This window comes from Dermacentor andersoni, chromosome 2, assembly GCF_023375885.2.
Source record: "Dermacentor andersoni chromosome 2, qqDerAnde1_hic_scaffold, whole genome shotgun sequence".
Lineage (NCBI taxonomy): Eukaryota > Metazoa > Arthropoda > Arachnida > Ixodida > Ixodidae > Dermacentor > Dermacentor andersoni.
In genome coordinates this window covers 68812693-68833181 of record NC_092815.1, presented here as the reverse complement: position 1 = coordinate 68833181, position 20489 = coordinate 68812693, and the positions used below count along the sequence as shown (strand labels likewise).

The following is a 20489-nucleotide window of genomic DNA, read 5'->3' as shown; positions in this document are numbered from 1 at the left end:
CGGGTGCACCGCGGCGATTACCCCCGGCGACGTCGTGCACGCAGAAGCACGCCGCGGAGACGAGAGAACGCGGCGGCAGCCGGCGGCGGCCGCTAATCCCGGCCTAACGCGCGCGCCGACTTGTTTCCAAGTGCCCCGGCGGACCACACACGCACGCGTGTGAGCCTTACCAAGCAGCAGGGTTCCGGGGAGGAGGTGAAGGAAGAAAAGAGAGAGAAAGAAGAGCGTCAAAAGAAAGAGAGAGGGGGGATGAATTGGCTGATTAGGTTCTCGTTTTGTTTCATTCTTGGGTGCCGATGGCTCTTTCCCCGCCCGGCGGATCCCGCCGCTCTCCCCCGTCTTCAAATTCTGCCGCTTGCTCACTATACGGAGTTGTGCCCTACGCTCGGTAACCCCCCCCCCCCCCCCTCCACCCTGCCATCTTTCGTGTCTGCCCCTGTCTTGTTGTTGTTGTCGTTGTCTCTATTCGCACGGCGCAACACCCTCAACTAACCTCCCCCCGGCCGCGGCCACCCCATTCTCGCTTGCGCCCCCCGCCGCCTCTGTATCCCTGCGCGTCCGACATGGCTGCGAGCAGCTGGCGTGCGAGAGGATGTTCGTAGCGATCTTTACGACCCGCTTTCGATTACGCTGGCCCAGCGAGAGGCAGCCAGGGGAAATATGGACTAACCTTCGCCTTCCAGCGTTCTGCGGGACGATTGATTGATGAGACCGTGCCCAATGAACACTGGCGGAAATGAAGAAATCCTCGAGAGTTGAAAAGGAAGCGGGCTCGAATGCCGGCGGCACGGCTACAGAGTTCCATTTCGGCTCTGAACACATCGGATATGGCAGCGGCCGTTAGACGATGATCGTCCACAAGCACGAGAGAAGACCAGCATAAACGCATTCTGTCAGGTTCCACGAGGCGCGTCTGCCCGGCTGTATACACTTATAAATATATATACTTACCCCCGAGTGGCGTGTGAGTGGAAACTGCGATGTGTAACCATTAACGAACGTTGAATGGGAACCATCAATGGTGGCTCGATGCTTGTGGCTACGATGGCTCTATGCGGTGGTGAACGTCATCGGGAAGTTACGTTCCTCACGGCAGTCTCACAAATAAGCAATACTTTCCATACATACTCGGGCCGTTTTCTGGAGTACGCAGACATGTGTAGCGTATGGCCAGACTGAAGCGCGAAACCATTTAGCTAGCTGTACGGGTGGCCGATGTGACAGCGTTGCTTAGCGGTGCAGCTATTTATCGGCTTCTACGAGGCATGACCTTTTCGCCCCGAAAGAAAAACTGTACCGAGCCATCACCAGCGTGAAGCGTATTGACGCGAAGAATGGCACGTGCTCGATTCTGCTACATACGCATGAGTCGCTCGCGTTTCCTTCCGGCTTGGTGATACATAGTACAATACGTATACGGTATATACAAGGCTACACGTATAGTGTGAAGGCGACCGCTTCCACTGCTACTGGCCGCCAGCTTCAGCAGCATGTCGTCCTAGTAACTCGAACTCACTCACGTCGAGACTGCATGCGCTTCATTCTGGATGTCCATGAAATCTGGTGACCGGCATATATACAATGCATGCGGTTCAGTGTTAAAGGAAACACCACCTTTATATCTGAGCAGTGATAACAGTTTATGTTTGGAAGAAACGCTTGGCAACAGTTTCTTCATTATTGAATGTCTACGCAACACTTCATAACATCCACTTTTCATTTACTTTTTTTTAAATTTTAGGTTGAATAAATATTGGCGTTACGTTGACTTGAATACTGCTTTGGTGTTCCGTTCAAGTTTGGGTAGTGCTGCGCACCCCAGGCGAGGCGAGCCGGAGGGAAGAGCAGTGACCTTTACAGCTTTGCGACGCGACTCAGCAGGCAAAGCGTCACTGGTTTTGCGGCTGCAAAACCGAAGCAACACAGATACAACGGTAGTTTACGAAACAACATCTTTATAGTGCACGTAAGATTGAAGGCGAAAAAAAAAAAAAAAAGAACGTTTCTGATGGCACTGAAGGCACGCTGGTGGTAAACAAATCGTCGCATGGTGCCCGTGGTGAGACAGAACAAAATGCTCGTGTAGCGGAATGAAATAAGTTAAGTTTTGCAAATAAGCTCGAAACAAAGAGGACGCCGCTGCCACCGTTGTTGGAAATTAAAACTTCTTGCTCTGTTATCCCCTTTGGCGGGTGCGGATACTAAAGTCATGCAATGTGAAACGCAAAGAGGACGCGACATTACGACGACACCATAGAGGTGATAGCGTCCTTTGCTTTAACGGGGGAATTTTTCGTTCTACGATGTCATCAGGCGCTTGTGTCAATGAAAAGCAGCGAATAAGACTTCGTTACGATGGTTGCGCATGGCGCTAACCATCTCGATAAAGTGATTGCTATTAATTTATGACTTCATAAACCTCGTTAGTACTATGATGGTATGCTAATTAGGTTGCGTCATCATTGTTTATGCTAATTAGTTTAGTTGCAGTCTGAGCTTAACCCTATACCTAGATTTCGCAAAAGGAGTTGAAACGGAGTTAGCACTTGTTTCGTCCCACCAGAAGACAAAGTTTAGAAAATTATGCGACAAATTTAACTGAGGCACTCTGCACTTTCCCAAACGTCCCGATGACGATTCCCACAATCTTTGATTCCCACAATCTTTGTCATTAACAGAGCTCATGGCCAATAATGTATTTGTACGGCCAGCGTTATAGCTGCCGAGTTTTCAATTCGACATCGAACAAATATTTTGAAGGCATTGTTTCTGTTCCCATTTGTCATGCGAAAATTGTCTTACCCACATACACTAATGCTATAAATGCTTTGTAAAACACAATAAATAGGGACGCAAACATCAGTGTAGCCGCAATACGCGTTCTTTAGCTGCCACTATATAATTAAGCGCAGCAGCTTCTCATATCCCAGCGTCTCATTAACCATTACTTAAGTGTTATAATTATTACTAGTCTATCTTCCTGACTGTGGTCTGTAAAGAGCTAGTAATTTACCGGCAAGAAAAAAAAAAAAGAAGCACACAAGAGAGGTTAAGATGTTAACTATCGCGGCAAAGTGCACTCTATTGGCGTTCATTAAAACATTTCAAATGTAAGCACGCAGCTCATTACCGCGCATTATGATCTTTGGCACAACACTTCGGTGCTTTTTTTCTTCTATTTTCTTAATATGGGAGATGCAGGTAACTAACTAAATTGACTGTTCACATTGACTTATAGCCGGGTGTTAAAATTACGCGGTCTACAGCTTTTCTTTTTTTGTTCCAAAACGGCACACCGTCATGAATTGAAAAAAGTTGGCCATAAAAAGCAGCTTACGACGAAAAATGCTTGGATGCGAACACCTACCATTCAAAGCAGCATTAACACAGCGTCGATCACTGTTGCCTAGAGCGAAGTTGTTCTCGGACGAATATTTTCATGCAGCGACAAAGAACACGAAATACCGCGGTGTGGCGACTCGCCGCATAAATTAGTTGATTGAGTTGTTACTGCACATTCCATCTCCAAATAAAAGGAAAGAAAGGAAGAATTGCTTCATTGCTGCTTTTTTTTGTGTGTGCCAAGAAAGCAACTGACGGAAAGCTGTTCGTGCTAGACAAGCGTGATCAACACTGCATAAAAGCCGCGAGAAAGTCACCAGCGTCTCACCAAAAACACATCGCTAACAACACTGCACCACATAATAACACGACGAGAAAAGCCGACATATAAACTGCACTGACACGAGCACGTTAGTGAAATGCCTTAAACTACGCATCAGAATGACATACGTATTAACAAATTTTCACATAGCCTGCACACCTCCCATGCGCGGCACTGGGAGCACCACAATACTATAAACAACCATTTCATCTTTCGATCCTGACTTGAAGAAGAAAAAAAAAAAGCCACAGGAAGAACACAAAAGCGTGGAAACTTGACTATAACAGGTCTTAAATGCCATCAGCCGGGGGAGGCAAGGATCAGCAAACAACTGTCCTCTTCAAATCGCCAAAAAGTAGCAACAACGACGCGAAAGAAAAATGCCACCGACACTTCGTTTTTTTTTTCCGCCAGCACGCAGCTCGCGCGTTCGGTCTGCAAGATTGTCCGCATTCTAAGCGCGCGTACGCGTACAGGTGCCTGGCTTTGAAAACCACCGGTGGATGCGATGCAACGGCACACCTTCCGAATACCGGCTTCCAGTCCACATATGTACACGCAAGCACGACAAACACACACACGCACAAACACACACAGGCCGTCGGTCGTTCGAAGCACGAGCTCACGGAGCCCACTGTTCACTATATCACAGACCTTGTCGAAAACGAAGAAGCACTTTTGTTCTTTTTTTTTTCTTGTTGGTTTGTTTAACTTCTGACGAGCCCGCGCCACTGACGTGTCTCGGCGGAAGGCAGCCCCGTGAACCCTCTCTCTAAGCGCTGTTTCAAACCATGGTTAGAAACGCTTCCACACGGTGCTTCGAATCTTCGTTACCGGCGTTTTTGAATGCGCGAACGGAGGCACAAGAGAGCAACTAACAGAAGAAAAGTCACGTTCTAAGTTACTAGCGGTCGAATGAAGAAGAAAGCAGTTTTCCGTCATTCGCGTGTACGACGCTTCAAAACAAACGGCGACGTTTCTCCGGGCAGTCCAAGAAGGCTCGCAGTCTCACCATTCGTCTCTCTCACTAAGCCAAACACTAACGGCTCGCAGCGTTCGAAGAAGTAAAGCTATAGGGTGCGGCGGCGGCACAACACAGCGGCGCGCTTTTCCAGAGTAGCAGTCTTTGGTCCACAAACAGCCGGCACCGAAGGACCCTATAGACACGTGGTCTCGTGCACAGTCTCGAGGCACGTCTGGCACGTCACGTTGCAGCAGTACTGGAAGGTGCAGTTGCACGCGACGCTCACCACCGTCTGCCGGTTGCGCACCTTGCGGCCGCAGCACAGGGTGCGGCAGTCGTCGGGACCCTGCGAGCCCAGCTTGCAGAGCCGCCCTCGCGTGCCCAGCGATCCGGTGCGTCGGTCCGGGTCGCAGTAGTCGGGCGACTCCTCGGAGAAGACGATGTCCTCGCGGCCCGGCGGTCGCACCGACTCCGGCACGAAGCCCTTGCCCGAGTTGCCGGCCGTGACGCGCACCGCGCCTTGGAAGCGCTGCTTGAGCCGCAGTCCCACTTTGCTGAAGGTGGGCAGCTTGCGCCAGCACGTCTTCAGGGAGCACGTGCCGGACATGCCGTGACAGCGGCACACGCGCTCCAGGTGCAGCCGCACGGCCTGCGCGGGAAGAAGAAATGTGACCCGACGCTGTTTGTACACGTGGGCCAGTGTGCATATTTAAACGAGAAGAAAGGGGGCTAACTCAGGGGCCCGATCTTTATTAATCGTATCATAAGAAGGCAACAGACAATGACACCGAGGACAACATAGGGGAAATTATAGTTGTACTTACTAACTGAATTAAAGAAATGATAAATTAAGGGAAATGAAGGTGGATTGTGCTTCGTGTGGCTGTGTGCCGCATTTTGGGTGCACGCGTCTCCTTTATACTAGGAGCTGGGATTCGCTGGCACGTGAATTGCTAGAATCCTATTACACGAAGAAAAAGGGTGATGCTGTCATGCAGTGTCCCCACTAGTCTCATTGCACAATAGCGAATACCAATTTTTACGTGAGTTGCTGGAATCCTATTACATGAAGAAAAAGGGTGATGCTGTCATGCAGTGTCCCCACTAGTCTCATTGCACAATAGCGAATACCAATTTTTAGACTCTCTATGCTGATACTTTGGCCTTGATTGCATGTCTTGTCGGTTTGTAACGTTGTTTACTACACGTGCAGTACACTTCATGGTGTTGCGCATGTCATTCCTGCTTGTATAAGATATGAGTGCTTCTGTAATAAATTCAGTCGCAAGTTGGCGCTCTTTCTGTCCGTCCTTCTTTCCGCTTAGTTTTTCTTGCACCAGAACCACATTTCAAGCCTTAACCGACTATAGCCCAACATCGCATTCTGCTTTCTTTAGTTCGATCCTCTTCCTTTCCCTTCACCGTTTACGATCGGCCTATCCTGCTGATAAAATGCAGACAGAGAGCCTCTCGGACCACTGCATGGTGGAGCGCGAGAAGGAATGACATTATGATAGAATTGTTACATTATGCCTATAGTGTTTCGGCAATACGTTAGCTAGCCTGAAACTGCATCCAACATAAAAGAGGAAAGCTACGCCACGGAGCATTGACAGAATTGCAACTGGCGTGTGTTACGCTTTGCGTGGGACGCACTTGCCCTCTGTGAGCTGTTTGAAGCGGCGGCGAGATTCTAAATTTGCACATTTATAGCGCCCATAAACCTTGTTGCGATAACCGACTATACTATACGTTCCCCTTATCTGCTTGCGTAGTCGTGTCAGCATAGAGATTATCTTCATGAATGTGTTTACGGCCTTTCTTCTGTTCCTGAGCCGAGAAACGCAGCATTTGTAAAGGAGTTACGATTGAAGCACTATACGTTACAATATGTTAAGATGCCATCACCACTGCATACGCTTCTGGTACCACGCATGGTGATATACGCTAATAAGTATAGTGCTTTGAGAATAGTTCGAGGTTGCCCGGTCGGCGCCCCAAAGCATGAGTACCCACCTGTCGTCCGGCTTCATAGTTGTGCGACAGGATGGTGGCGCGCAGGTCACCGACTCGCTTGCGGTTCATGAAGTCGCGCGACTTGTGGTATCCGAAGTCGACGTAGTGGTCGCAGCCCGTGCGCCCCTGCAGGTGGTTGGCGGCGTTGTGCCGCCGCCTGCACTGGCAGTCGAGCAGGCGGCCCTGGGCGCACGCCTCCGTCAGCGCGTACACCACTCCCGCTGCCACGATGGCGTCCACAAAGGCTGCCTCGCGAGTGTCTGCGCAAATGCGAGTGCATGGTGAGTGGTCGGACCGAGATGAAGGTGCGCGCATGCATCGCTCTTGTGTGCAGCCTCAGTGCTCTTATCAAGAAGCCTCGTGACGGTGGTAACGAGGTCCGTCTGTCAAGTAATGCTCGCCATCTGCTGTATCAATCAATCAATCAATCAATCAATCAATCAATCAATCAATCAATCAATCAATCAATCAATCAATCAATCAATCAATCAATCAATCAATCAATCAATCAATTTCCTTTACAAGATTTAATATTTCCTTTACAAAACTGCCGCCCAGACGATGAACGGTTGGAAACCTGACGGGTTTCATGCATGCCTCTGCACAAAATAAAGGCTCGGTCCTATCTGCTGCGCATAATAGCGCACGTGGCCGTGTTCGCAATGGCTCGGGATTCACACCACAGCCAAGTTCGCGCCCAACGCCTGCACGTCTGATGAGACATACAATCGATCCCGGTTGTAACAAACTGCCCAGAAAATTGTTCGGCCTATCAGGTAATTTGACATACTCAAGTTCGCCGATACGGAGCTTGAACTTTTGTGATGCATTCGAGAATCTTGTATGAGCATATAAATTAATGTTCTGTGATGTGTATGAACGCTTGCTTGGTGACCAAAGCTGGCGGCTGTCTTTGGTCTCTCATGTTCCGCGCTCGATGTGTCCGCTTATGAATGCTTTGATTTCTCGCATTTTTACACGTGATTGCTTTCTTATTTTATTATTGATTGCAATTTGCATTTTCTGTGTATAAACCCTCTCCTGTAACAGTCCCAAGCTGGACTAACATGCCGATTTGGATATATCAGATGACCAGTTCGTTCTGGGGCAGTTACTTACCTGAGTATCGTTCAGTAAGACTCGCGCATTTTCGTTATATAGAAAACACTTCGCTTTGTCCAGGTTTGTTACGTAATCGTCTCGACCATGCGACAGACGGGGCGCGTGCAACGTAGGGACGCACCTTTCATGAGCACCTTCTTCATGGAGGAGCGAAGCGTGGAACAATTCCATCGGTGGAAGCGGAACTGGTTCTGGCACTCGCGAATGCCCAGGTCGACGCCGCGCGCGATCTCGCGCACCACCTTGGGCTCCTTCCGACAGATGCGCGCCTTCCGGCCGCGCAGCAGCCGCTTCTTCTTGCACACGCGCGCCGGCTCCATGATGAGCTGCCACCGCATCGCCCTGCGACGAGAGAACACCGCTCGTTATACAGACTGCGTATACACGTATAATGTGGCCCCCGCGATCGGCTCCGGCAGCGCGCAGGCGCGCTGATCGCGGAGGCCACGTATGTATATATATATACAGTGCGGGCGCGCGCGCAAGCACCCACGAGCACGACGCACCTACGCGGCGTTCTGAGGGAACGCAGTATCAAAACGCACAAAACCCTGCATTCATTTTCACTGGGACTCATTCATCATTGCGGCGGCAGCGCCACTGAAATGCGCGGTAAGTAATTATGTATCCACGTACACTCCTGCCAAGGCTTCGTAGACAACCCACGTGCCTGCAACAATGGTGCGCTGACGTGCAGTTCCAAACGAATGGTTGAAAAAGAAAAAAAAAAGTATGCGCGTTCAGTCTTCACAGTTTGTCAATGATAATTATCGAAGTGTTGCCCCTAAGTTAAACGACATGTTGACGTATTTACCGCGAAAAGGGCGAACACAGATGCGTATAAACACGAAGGGCAATCCGTCCTTCAGCAAATGCCTAAAATTGGCCGATGAAACATTGTTCTGTGGGTACAAATATCCACTTTTGACACAGCCCAGGGGGGTGCCGTTTGCGGCGATTGTGCTATCAACTCCGCCACTTACTTTGGGCGACGGTCACCTGCAGTTTCGGTGCTCGCGCTTTACAACTGCGCTAATAGAAGTAAAAGCGTTGCTTGCTACATGCAGGCACGCCCAGATTCGAACCCTGCCGCATTGTTTACGCATCAGGGGTTATACTTTTTTGACATCCGTATATCTGAACCATATTTGTTGTATCTATATTTTATATATATGTTTAATATTATGTTTGTATTGTGCGACCCCTTGTAAAGTCAACCACAAAATTTTACGGAACATGAAATCTGAGCAAAAGATGAATATCCGCGCAGTCTCACAACGCAGCCTAGTATTCGCATTTACAGCCTCTACCTGTGCATGTGAACAACAATGTGATGTTCGGTTTTACTGACTACTGTTACAGGCTGCTCAGAAATTGAACGTTTCCTGAGATCCCGTGGTCCGTAAACTTTTGTGGTTGACTGTAAATTATGATGCACTTTATACCCTCAATCCTTGTCGATATTGCCTTCCACGTGATTACTGTTTACCCGGACATAAAGTTGAATACATGCGTAACTGGGTTTAAGCATATTCTTGCCGTCAGCTTTCGCGAAAATTTACGCTAATATTTTAGAATGTAGCATCAACATGACAACCTGTATGTATACCATGCAGTTTGACACCTTCGTTTCTGTGTTTGGGAAAGAAAACGCGATCTTTATGTCAAGCAACATGCGAAGACGATTGCTTTCTCAATACAAAAAAGATTCCGCTTTTTACATCTATCCATGCATCGTATTTAAACGAAAAGGGGGTTTTCCACGTTCGTAAGGTGTCAGTCGGTAATAGGAACCGACTTGACGAGATATTACGTCCTGATCTGAGTTCGGGCACGAGGAAAAAATAATTTCGTGACCTCCACCAGAAAAAAAGCACTGCAGGTGAAAATGCTGGCACCTTAGCTAGATCATCGACGTCTCTTTGCATGCCGAAGTTCACGACAGTGCTGTTGCATCTGTATGATGCCACGTTTCTAAGTTTGCTTACGGGCAAGGTGTGTGCTCGTAAGAAAAACAGGCTTCTGCCAAGTATGGTGTACGAAAGGGTGAATTTACGTATTTAACAGAGGTGTACTTATTGCATCGCCGTTCTCGGCAAATTCTCAGAGGAGCTGACGCCGAAACGGATAGCAGCATCCCCGCATCGTCATGACGTGACGTCCTGGGGCCCCCGTTGTCCTGTCGGTAGCATAACTCTAGAAAAGACAATATCGGTCGTTAAAACTACAGGCCCGTCGCCCTGCGCACAGGGTCCTTTCTTTTCTGTTTCGAAGCTGCGCACGAGGCCGTAGAAAACCTCGCTGACGTATAGCCTTCCATGTACCGGAGTTAAAACGCCGCTGGATACGGGGTCACAACATCTGTGGCCGTCCTTCAGCGAGCGGAACATGGCTCGCGCATTACAAAAGGGAGAAAATAAAAGGGATGGGGGGGGGGGGGGGGGGGCGACGAGTGGCGCAGCGTTTTTACAGGGGCAGCTGTGTGGCGCAAGGACCGTTTACACGCGATGACGTTTGCGTCGCACACGGCGCTCTCTTCGGCGTCCTTTTTCCACCCTCTCCCTCTCTTCTCCCTTAGCACTCTTCTTTCTTTCTTTCTTTCTTTCTTTCTTTTTCAAAGGTTCAGCGGACCCCTCGGCCCTGTGCCAAGTCTGTCTGTTTACGCCGCAAGGCATAAAGGAGGCCATAACGTTCCCATCCACACGACGCCGCCGAGTACGTTGCTCGCCTGTACACACACATACACACGCAGGCACACGCAGCCCTTGCGGGGCCCGCTGGGTTATGAGCCGACCGCAAGGCGCGTACATGACGGCGCCGCGAAGGGAGCGGAAGTACGAGTTTTCGGGTGAAGACAGCCTGAAGTTTGGGTTACAAGAAAAATCATCTGTATAGTGCGCACGCCTACGCCGACGCGCTCATTTGTAAACCACTGTGCTAATGCATCCAAATTTGCAAGAGTCTGCATATAGCGCCACGTATAAGCGTGCGCTTTGTGAGTGCGCGTGCACGCATGTGCTTTCGTATATGGTGCTTGTGCGTGCGTGTGTTTGTCAGTGGGCGCCACCTGGATCGGAAAGCAGCGGTGCTGCAGACATCTAAAACTGATTCGCTCTGAGTCCTGCAGAAAAGAAAGACGTACGCGAAGGATTAGCATTCCCGGCGCAATCTCATTGTCACGCTATGTTTTGTTATCACTGACGTTGGGAGCCCAAACCGCTGACCTATCAGCTGGCGTACGCCAAGAGCTATTACCCATGCAGAGTAAAACTGCTACTGCAGCCGCTCGTCAAGTGCAATGCGGGGCATGTATACGCTGTACGGGCGCGTGACTAAAAATCGGCCATAGTCGTTACGGTGCGGGTACACCGTCCGTCTGAAAAAAAAAAAAAAAATTGTGCACTGCAATGTTCAAACAAAACCAATCTTTCTTCATATACCTCAAGAAGCGAGGAAACGGTCACGGGGGCATTAGAATGTGTCAGAAATTTTTGTAGAATAGAATTAATTGCAACTTATACGTAAACTTCTTGCGAGAGTTAGGCACCTCATTCGTGATAGTTGCTTGTGACGTGTATGTTTAACTTATAGAAATTAATTTTAACCAGACAGTGAACCAATCACAATATTTTAAGCCGTAAATCAGCTCTGGCATCGGAAGCAGCCGTAGTTTTAGAGGTATGTGCTCTTCATGTGCGAGTTGCCGAGTAAACCAGAACTATACCACTAATAAAAAAAAAAACATAGGGTCTGGAATGGACACACCATCTGTGATTTGATTAGGCAACCGCGGCACGTTTACTTTCTCTCTCTGTGACCCACCGCGGCGACTCAATGGCTGTGGCGTCCTCCTGCCGAGCGCATTACCGTGGGTTCGACTCCTTGGCGTGGTGGCCGCATTCCACTGGTTGCGGAGTGCAAACACGTCTTCGGCGCTCGTTTAGCTCCACGGGGTCGAAACAATACGGAGCCTACGGCCTTTCTCACAGCCAATTGGTAGCTTCGGGACGTTATAACCGGCAGACAGCTTAAATTTACTTGTGGCTTCAATATCGACGTACTCTCTCTCTATCTCTCTTTCAGGTATAATGTGGGTCATAATGTCCTTTCTTCCCACATTCTTTGCCATAGCAAATGTGAAATACTTTCCGGCTTGCGTACGTACGTAACTTCAAGCACGTGAAATATACGTACAACCGTCTAACGCGGTAAAACGGCCACTCTCGAGTACTCGTTTCAAAACAGGACAGTATTAAAAGCGCAGACGCAGAAAGGAGGGCCGTTTTTTGTGTATGTTCCTTCTTCTATATATGGGCGCAACTTTTGCGTAGTTCTGTTTTAACAGCCGTACGCCCGAATCCCGACTATTTAACGCGAAACAAGAACAAAATTAATAACAGAAAGGTAAATGAAGTAGTAGTTTTAGGTGGTATTGATCTTTAGGCGGCATCCTGAAGCGATCTTGAACACTTCTTTCCCTCCTGACACACAAACGTAGACACGTTTGAAAACAAATCGCAAAGAAATCGTCGCCGTCATGAGCGCCTATAACGGGGAGAAATAAATGGAGTGGGAAAGGCTGGGAGGTCAACCAGAAGAGATTCTAGTTTGCTACCCTGTACTGGGGGAAGGGTAAGAGAAAATGAAAGACGGAAAGAATAGCGGAGAGGTAAAGCAAAGGCACGGAAAAAGAAATATATAAAGGAAGTGGGGAACGGTCCGTGAGAACTATAGTTTCTCTAGCAGGCCACTCTAACGCAAAAATTTCAAGAGTGCCTTGACCTACTTATAGTGGGACGATTGTATAGGCCGGCGTTCGAGGACTGTCTGCTCTGAAAGCGGCCAGTCGGCAAGACTGGCCATCGCGGTCGCGAGTACGCTGTGTGCGCTGTATCTGGGACAACGGCAGAGAACATGTTCAGTAGTTTCCAGCACGAGATCGCCAGTACGCATAGATCGCCAGTACCGTCCGTATGTTGTGAAAAAAAAAAGGACAGCATAATAAGTAACTGAAGCCAGAAAAATGCGGTCCTCGACCCCTACTTCCATGAATTAACGCTTAGTGACGTAAAATTACCGTGAATTGAAGTTACATTTTTTCAGCTGATAAAAAGATATGACAAAACGAAAAGCTTATATTGCTTCTTCAGCGGTCATGTATTAAAAAGCAACGAAACATTAATGTTCATTTGTGTGAATCATACTGGATATATAAACAACACGATATACCACAACGCAAACATAATAGATGAAGAAGAAAAGAAAACATGCAAGAAGTGTGATGCGCGTACTAACAACACGACATACTGAAATAATAAGGGATATTTAGAAAACGGCATGCTTCTTACGATTATAATTGTCTTATGTTGGAATTCACTGTGAAATCAACGGTGGTGTCTGTTTGTCTGTCCGTCTGTTTGTAACCGATAGCTGCCGATGTTCCTATGCCGCGACATCAGTGTAGCCACCTTTATGTCGTTAGCATACTGTTTTTAGTATGTAAGCGAAGGGGGAAACCGCTATGAGAATGGAATGTGTTAGAGCGGGTGCAAGTTAACCTCTTGTAACACGCGGAAACAATAAGAAACAGTTAGACAGCAAACCATCGGAAGATGCAGAGGTCAGTAAGAAGATCAGAGTAACGTATTGGTCTTATTCGCTTTATTTGTTCAGAATCGACTTCGGAAAAAAAAAAAACGAATTCTCGCCTAATCTTTTCTACAGCTGCCATTTCACCAACCGAATGGGTGATTATAGCGTCGATTGTAGCCGTACTTATCGCTACATTGTCGCCAACTCCGTCGGCCCTCTGTCGAGAGATATGAGTTTTTCTACGCAACGATTATCACGGAGCTGCTTTAACAGCTCATCTAGCATAAAGACAAGTTTGCTAAATTTCTGCATTGAAGGATAATAAATAAAAGAAATGATCCACGGATTTTACGTCGTGATTTATTGTTTCATTAATGCAGAACAGCGATGCGCTCAGTGGCACTACATTGTCGGCATGCATATCAGGCGGAAAGCCAAAAAGAAACGACAAACCACACCGAACCCCTGGGAGGTTGGAAAAGAAAGGCTCACTTTACGAAAAAGGAAGAAAAAAAAGAAACATCAACTGAGCTAAGGAAAATCTTGCGTGTCCTCTGCTACTCAATGGGAAAGGGTAACCCTACCGTAAAAACCCGTATGCTCCGTATCCAAGAGAGAGAGAGAGAGTTTACTTGAAGGAAGGCAGATACGTCGGCCTCTTCTAGCGTGCTCTAGCCTGCTACTCTGCACAGGGGGAGGCAATAACCCCACATGAACATATGGGGATCCCATACATTGTTCGGGGCTTGCCCCGTATGCTTTTTGGGAACATAAGGGTTCTCCCAGTGTGATAAATGAGAGCGAGAAAGAGAGGAAAGACAGGAAGGTTAACCAGATGCGAGTTTTCGGTTTGCTACCCTGCACTGGAGTGGGAGAAATAGGGGTTGGAAAGAGGCCATAGAGAGAGGCCTGTGTGATAAAAGGGAACACGCGGCTTTTTACATCGGATTCCCATGAGTTCAGATAATCATATGGGGCGTACCCCACATTATATATGGGAACATAAGGGTTTTTATGTGTTATCCCCGTATGTGCGTATGAGATTATTGGATGCGGAGCATATGACTTTTTTTTTTCTTTTCCTACACGGAAGGCAAGAGGTTTATCGGCTCCGATGTACGTGCAAACGATTTCTTTTTTTTTTTTTTTTTGGCAGGACAGCCGCTCCGTGGCGGATAAAGCTACGCCCAGCTCCTCCGAGATTCAACCTTCGTTATACAGAGGGGCTCGATCGCCCCCTTCACTCTCCCCCTTTCTTCGGCTGGCTGTCGAACGGCGTCGGCCGCCGTGAAGGACGTTGATGTAAACGGGGATATGGCTTCGGCGTCACGTCTCTTGACGGGAGCCACAGACAAATGACGTCGGGCACATCATTAACCCGCGCGTCCACGAGCGTTCTATTATGGCGGCCGCCTGCATCCATTCACGAATCACGCGGCCTGTCCTGTAAATAACATTCCCCCGTCGTGCGTGCGTGCGGGTTCGTGTGTGTGCCGGGCTGCGTCGAAGGGTGCTGCGCGTAGCGTTTCTTCCAAACAATTATTATGGAGAGTCCTCTGGTGCCACGGTGTCTAAGGGAACTGAAAGTGTGGGGGTTCGGCCAGCATGGCAACGACGGGGAGCACGCGGATTTGCCTAAACTTTGTCTCCTTATGGCTTGAAACGGCTCTGCGACTTTGCAAATTTGTCATTCTTTTTTTCTTTTTAGACAAAATATTTCGTTATGAATGCAACGATTCGCAATGATTAGGCTTGTGCACAGAGACTTCTTATCTTTCTCTCTTTGTGTGTGTGCGTGCGTGCGTGTGCGCGCGCGTGTGTGTGCGTGTTTTAGAGGAAGACTTTTAGAAAACTTAGAAAGAGAAAGCGTACTAAGTAACGCCGCAAGAACGCTTAAAGCCGCAAGCACGAAGATGAGACAAATCCATGTACCAACCATCATTCCAACGGCAGCTGAACGATCGCAGTGCCCGAGTTCCTTTTTTTTTTGTTTTTTTTTCGTAGGAAAATCGTTGGAAAGGTGCCCGCCCCGCAGGGCACTGAGTGGGTACGCGCGTTTCGGAACATTTTCGGCAATTGGACTATCAAGCTAACAAGAATCGATACAAAAAGAAAGTAATGAAGATATTTCCTTCGGGCGTCGATTAATTTTGTCCATTGAAATTTTCAGTTTCATCACATTTTCTCCATCTTCAGAATCATGAAAAACGTACTGTTGCGGAACGGATTAAGGCTTCTTCAATTCGGCACATGTTTTGTCGAGCTTACAGAATGTGGACAGCCAGCATAGCTCCAATCAGAGGACAGCACAGAGAACAGCACAGCCCCAGTTAGAAGTGTTACAAGTTTTACGCGACACATTTTATTTAAATTTTAAGTGTCATTCTTTTCATCAGTGCCCTTGCTTTTATGCCCTGTCTTGGCGTACACAGTGATAAGCACAGCGCCTGAACGGGATAATGTGAGCTCTTCAATTATTGCCAAAGGTGCCATGCTTCCGTGACAACGTTGGTTCCTTGAAAAGCGCCATGCCAAACTTTGGATGGGAACGGCGCCTTTGAATTATTCCTCGTTTACTGAATAGTGACCCACAGCATTAATGTCGTTAGGTTGTGCCCATGCAGCCTGCAGCGGGTCCAAGCCAACTCACATGGATTCTCGGTACGCCTCCATCTTAGGGTCGATGAGCCGCCGCCTGTTGAAGTGGCTGATGCCGTTCACGCCTTCGGACACCTTCACAGTCCTGCGCCGAGGAGATGGAAAAGAAAGCAGAGAGGGGTCAACTTAGTAATACTCCCTTGGAATAGCGTGAAGATGAACTGCGCAAAAATCAGCTATGGCCAACGGTATTGGAGAAAAGAAAAGGCGGTTCAATGACGAATTCACAAACGTATAGTTTTTGGCGAGGGAATCGAAGCCACTCGTCGAGTGGAAGCATCTGTCGCCGGAACGTGTTGTATGGCTTCTGCTGTAATATATTTTATTTATTTATTCAAATACCCTAAAGTCCCGGGCAGGCATTACATAGAGGGGGAACAACAGTAAGCACAAAGCAACGCAGCACTACGATGTGTACAGAAGTCGTTGGCCGTTAACAGCATGTTGAAAAGAAAAATTCGAAATATGAAGGCAGATAGCCAGAAGTACCAACAAGCATGTTTTAAAAAGGAAAGATGAAGATTACAGTCCAATTGACGTTTCAGGCTGGTTACAGACGTTTCGTAATCAATGACAGATGTAATGGTGCCAGGCAGAAGATTTCACTGACGGATGGCGAGGACGAGAGGGGAATGGAAGAAGAGATTAGTGCGAGCAAAGATGGGTTCGTCTTTCAGTTGGTGGTCAATGCGTGGGAATATGCGATGCGCTGGCGTGATACGGGACATATGAAGAGTGGCTGTGATACAATTTGTGGAAAAAGCACAGAACGGAAAGCATTCTGCGTCTTTCAAGAAGAGTTAACTTGAGAGCTTCCTTTATTTCAGTCACACTTGCCGTACACGAGCAGTTCTTCGATATGAATCGAGCGGCTCCAATCGCCATGCGGTTCCGTGGCGATTGAAGGGTGAGCAGCATTGTTCTTTACAACTTACGTGGCTTTTGAGCCACGAAGGTTGCTTGGCTTCTCTTAGTGATAATCTGCGTGACTTGCGTTATAGCAGCAAATGCACAGTACTTTGTGCGTATGTATGTATGTATGTATGTATGTATGTATGTATGTATGTATGTATGTATGTATGTATGTATGTATGTATGTATGTATGTATGTATGTATGTATGTATGTATGTATGTATGTGTGTATGTATGTATGTATGTATGTATGTATGTATGTATGTATGTATGTATGTATGTATGTATGTATGTATGTATGTATGTATGTATGTATGTATGTATGTGCCTGTTGTGGGTGTGTGTTCCACAACGCATTTTAATAAAGTGTTATCTGTGACATCGTGACAGTCGGCACAGCGGCCGGGAGACCCTCCAGTTTGACGTAGAATTGAACATAGTCGTGGAATTTCGCAACCGCGGCAATTTAACGAGAAATATTGAGCGGGCACGTGCGCTCTTTTGTCGTAAATCTGCACACGCGTTCCTGAGTGCCCCTTATCTCTGGAAGGCTAGCGAAGCATGTTAAGGCGCAAACAAGAAAGAATAACGCAAGAAAAATACGGTCCAGTCCGTAATCGCCAGCGCGAATTCGAAGATCACTGGAGGAATCTCATTAAGCGGGAGCACTGTACACGGCGCCGGACGCGCATAGCGACGCGCCTCCTTTCCAGTGCAAGGAACACCGACCCGCTCGCCGGAGCTCGCGATTAGCATTACCCCGCCCCGAACTGCGCGTGCCTGAAATTCACGAAGAAGCTCACTCGTTTCCGCATGCACTGCAGTGCGCGGAGAGTGAGTGAGTGAGAGAGAGAGAAGGAGAGAGAGAGAGGGGAGGGAGATGGTGTTAATTAGTGCTGAGAACTTCGGCCTATAGAGCTGCACGCAGGGTTCGTGGCAGATCCAGAGGAACGAGAAGCGAAATTACCGACGAGCCTGCAAGCGCGGACAAATGCGCTCGCACGAACACACGCGCTCACAGCTGCCAGCGGGGTAAGAGACAGACGATGGCACGCGAGTGTCGTACACATGAAGTGGCGGGGATAAGCCGCCTTTTGTTGCCAGGGCGAAGAGGGCCATCGGCTGGGAGGGGGGTCACGTCGATTGATTCCGGAACCGACCCCCCTGGAGCACGCGAGTTGCTCGTTTATCTCGCGCATACGCGAACAGATGTGTTGACGAAAACGGTGCGCGCACGCGCGCGCGCGCGAGAGAGAGATATGAAGCCTGCCACGCGGCGGTTACCGTGGTGACTATACAGCTTTGCTGTTTTGACAGTCGCTTATTTTCCTTTCATTTTTTTGTGCGCCTGGTTCTTTTGATCCTTAGGGGTACTTACGGGCAAACGCGACAAGTATATATACACACACATATACGGGGGCGCCCGTGGTCGCACGCCGCGCGCTAATGCCGGCCGTGCGCCGTGTGGACCCCGTACTGCGCGGCGACCGGTCACCCCTCCCCCACCCGTTTTCCTCCTCCTCCCCCGGTGCCGCTAAAAGGCAGCAGGCTTTGGCGCGCGATGCTTGAAAAGGGCGCCGCCAAAGAATGCGGCCCTCGGTGTCTGCGGGCAGCCGGATGCACGGCTGTTTTATCCGACGCACGTGACGCAGGCGCCACGCAGCCTCCAAGTGCTCTCGCCGCTTCTCGAAGAAGGTCCGCGGATTTCATTTTCTTTTTCTCACCCCGCGTCGTCTGCCCTTCGGTGACTCCCCGGTGTCGACTGTATTTGGGAATTGCGGCCCGAGTGAAAGCGGAGCAGATGTCGCGAAGCAAAACGAGAACGAAGTGAAGAAACCCAAGAAATGAAGGGTTTACGTAACCTGGCGAATGCCGAGACAAGTTTGACGATCGAGACCCACCTGGCCAAGACTTTGAGAGTGTGTCGGCAGCTAAAGGGGTTGCATCGAGGCTTGTCGGAAAAGAGTAAAAGGAAGGCGGTGTCCAGCGAATGCAGTGAATGGTGTACATTCTCCAGCCGGCTTATGAAATTGCAATACGGGCTTAAGAGGTGTACGTGGATACCTAATCGTCACTTCTCTGCCGAATGACTATAGCAGGTATATTCGGAAGCATGAAAAGTTAACCAGCGGCCACATACGGAAAGCGCGAACTCGGCTGAGGAATCACTTGGAGGGGCAAAAAATTACAACGCTACTAAAAGCACAGTCACAACGGGGTACTCTTGTCTACAATTGTGTGCCCCTCTAATACCCGCACTCTTTGCAGTGTGCAGCCAAATGCCCTTCCACGCCATGCTTCACGTTATACTGAGTTATCATTTGAGGGGTTCACATTTGTAGGCAAGAGTAGCGATAGAATACCAAGGGAAATAACCGAAGCGTGCGAGACGACACGTTGCCGCACTAAATGCTTCAGCGGCTTAAGAATTGATGTTTTTATATATTAAACGTGGAAGTGTCATAACCTACCATGGTATCATGCGGAATCCCGTGTGCCGCCCCCCCCCCCCCCCCGTTTTGCGCAGATTTTGTTCATATCGCTTTCAAATTACCTTTGTTATGCCTTCTTTTCAGTTGTTACGCGTGTTTTGTAGTTTTTCCCGTGAATTGTATAAAAGCATCGGTATACAAGACAATAAACCACTTGAACGTCAACGCCGTGTCTATATCTTCTCTTCTCCCGTGTCCAAGTTTTACGCTCGCCCTGACAGTCTAAATAGAGGCTGCGACGTTTCTTCGCAGGAGTGCAACAAATGCGTCGCCGAACCACCTCTGTCGACACCTTGCTGCCATCGTCACCCGTACGCTCGCGTCACACACACAGTGGCACGCGTTACATTCATCAGGCAACATCTTGCGTAGCCACAAACAGTGCTGGTAGTCAGTTACATGCAAAGTGTTTCGCACGGTATCTGTGTTTAATCTACATAATTATATATATGTTACAGACTCATCCCCTTGTGTATACTTGCGGACGAATCTATGCATCTGTGCGTGCGAAAGACTACTGAAACTAAAGGGGCAAATTAAGACTGAACGATGGAGTTCACACGGGGGTAACAACCGACATCGGAGTGGCTATTATTCTTTTCTTTAAATAAAGCATAACACAGAACTTACATCCGGCTGCGCATGTTGCCCGTGCGATGCAGGACTTACAGTGCACTACCGCGAAACGAAACGTTCAGCGGAATACGAAAACGAGATAAACAGATATCAGCAAGCGCACCTCTTCTCTGGCGGCCTTTAAGTATACAGCGACACTGGCTGGGCGAAATTTCTGAGTCAGGCGAGCACTGCAAGTGGATTTGACGGCGATGCATCCTGCAGTCAAACGTAAATATTTATGTGCGCTAAGCTTGAAAATAAACGACTCTCGGACAGTTGACCGCAGTAAGCGTACCCTCTGTTGCTCTATCCGAGAAAGAACTAAAATTTTTAATTTTGAAGCGTGAAACGGGTTCCAGTATACGGTAGCGACAAGTCTCCCTATTCTCTCTCTATTATTTTCTGAATTCTTGTTTCGCTCATCGAGCACGAAAAGCTTGCAGCGCGCCT

At 48.5% G+C, this 20489-nt stretch overlaps 1 protein-coding gene across 2 annotated transcripts in view; it reads right to left on the bottom strand.

The window, feature by feature from the left end:
- Positions 1-1938: 1938 nt before the first annotated feature.
- Positions 1939-20489, bottom strand: part of LOC126541919 (protein Wnt-6-like) — a 50602-nt gene continuing 32051 nt past the window's right edge. For both annotated transcript variants that reach the window (XM_050188885.3, XM_055077014.2), the window contains 4 exons: positions 16009-16101; positions 7888-8108; positions 6645-6904; positions 1939-5277 (listed from right to left, as the gene is read on the bottom strand). In XM_050188885.3, the coding sequence (XP_050044842.1) occupies positions 4822-5277; positions 6645-6904; positions 7888-8108; positions 16009-16101 (1030 nt within the window). In that variant the 3' untranslated portion in view covers positions 1939-4821. The remainder of the gene's footprint in view (positions 5278-6644; positions 6905-7887; positions 8109-16008; positions 16102-20489) is intronic.